Source organism: Sinocyclocheilus grahami, unplaced genomic scaffold, assembly GCF_001515645.1.
Source record: "Sinocyclocheilus grahami isolate Dianchi unplaced genomic scaffold, SAMN03320097.WGS_v1.1 scaffold5004.1, whole genome shotgun sequence".
NCBI classification, from domain to species: Eukaryota; Metazoa; Chordata; class Actinopteri; order Cypriniformes; family Cyprinidae; genus Sinocyclocheilus; species Sinocyclocheilus grahami.
Window position 1 is genome coordinate 1 of NW_015509814.1, and position 1,278 is coordinate 1,278.

Consider the following 1,278-nt stretch of genomic DNA (forward strand, 5'->3'; position numbering starts at 1 on the left):
TCTATATTTTTTAACTTGAGCCAATGAAAAATAAATGACTTGCCCTAAGGGCAAGAAATAAAACCAGAAAAATACCAGAAATAAAACTGCCATGCAGATTACAGCTTTTCCAATTATTTGTCTTTATTCTGCAGATTTGTCTTTATTTAATTATTTTGTCTTTCCAAATAAACTGTCTTTACAGTTGCTTAATAGTTTTCTCTGATTGGTAGATGTGGAGTGGGCAGCCATTATGGGACATTTGGAGGCCCCATTCAAGCAATGAGTGCCCTACAGAATCCAAGGAAACCAAACAAATCACCTGGAAAAAACTTCTACACCAATCCACCCAAGAAAGGAAGTGGTTACAGGTAAGCAAATGACATTATCCTTTAATATGTTTCTGTGGTTTTTCTGTCAGATGTATTGATTTGTCCTTGCACTCTAATAGCTTTCCTGACGTCACCCTCTCCAAGATGGTGTCCCATTCCTCAGACCCCTATGACAGAGCCAAGGAAATGCTAAAGGTATTTTTAGGTCTACATAAATGAGATTTTTAATCAGACTCCCGGGTCCTTGTTTTAATCAAGATAAGGCGTCCTCTGAGTACCTGACAGTATAATTCTATGCAAGCAGATGACTGTGTTCTCTTTCTCTAATGAGAGAGATAATTTGTTTACCAGCGTGAGGTCATGGCACACAAATCCATGCTAAAAGGGGGAGCGTTTCGTTTGAACCTTCATCCAGTTGAATGCTTTAACAGCAATCCTTACAAATTTGACAAACCTCTACAACCTCCAAAGAAGACAGAGGAGAAAAAGCACATTGCGTTGCCCTTCAAACCAAGTTCGCCAAGTAAAAAGGTAAGTAAAGGAGATCAAACACAGTGTAAAAATGTTCAAGAAGTGCATATGGAAAGAGCTGTATTAAGTTTCCATCTTGGAACATTTTGTGGCATATTTATTTTATTATTTTTCTTGTGCAGACTGGAGGCATGAAAGCAGGAACATTTGACTCCTACCCCACCTACTCTGCAGAACCCTACGGTACCAAAAAGACCAAATCAGCAATGACAAATAAGGAAGTAAAAATATTTCACCCCTCCCCTGGTCCAAAGAGCACACCTGTCAAGAGCATCATCAGTCTCAACGTCAAAAAGTAAGCTGGGCTCCAGGAACTAGCACCAAGACACTCATATTACACTCCAATCAGTGCTTAATGCTTTGCACAATAATCAGTCATATCAGTTGCTGAATAAGTTCCACAGGGAAAGACACTACAGGCTCAAAGTAATGTAAC

General features: G+C 39.2%; 1 protein-coding gene across 1 annotated transcript in view; it reads left to right on the forward strand.

The window, feature by feature from the left end:
• The first annotated feature begins 180 nt into the window (after positions 1-180).
• LOC107577059 (UPF0602 protein C4orf47 homolog) overlaps positions 181-1,278 on the forward strand; it is a 3,395-nt gene continuing 2,297 nt past the window's right edge. Inside the window, exons 1-4 of the mRNA XM_016263175.1 lie at positions 181-350; positions 431-506; positions 663-842; positions 965-1,137. Coding sequence (XP_016118661.1) covers positions 262-350; positions 431-506; positions 663-842; positions 965-1,137 — 518 coding nt within the window. The 5' untranslated portion in view covers positions 181-261. The remainder of the gene's footprint in view (positions 351-430; positions 507-662; positions 843-964; positions 1,138-1,278) is intronic.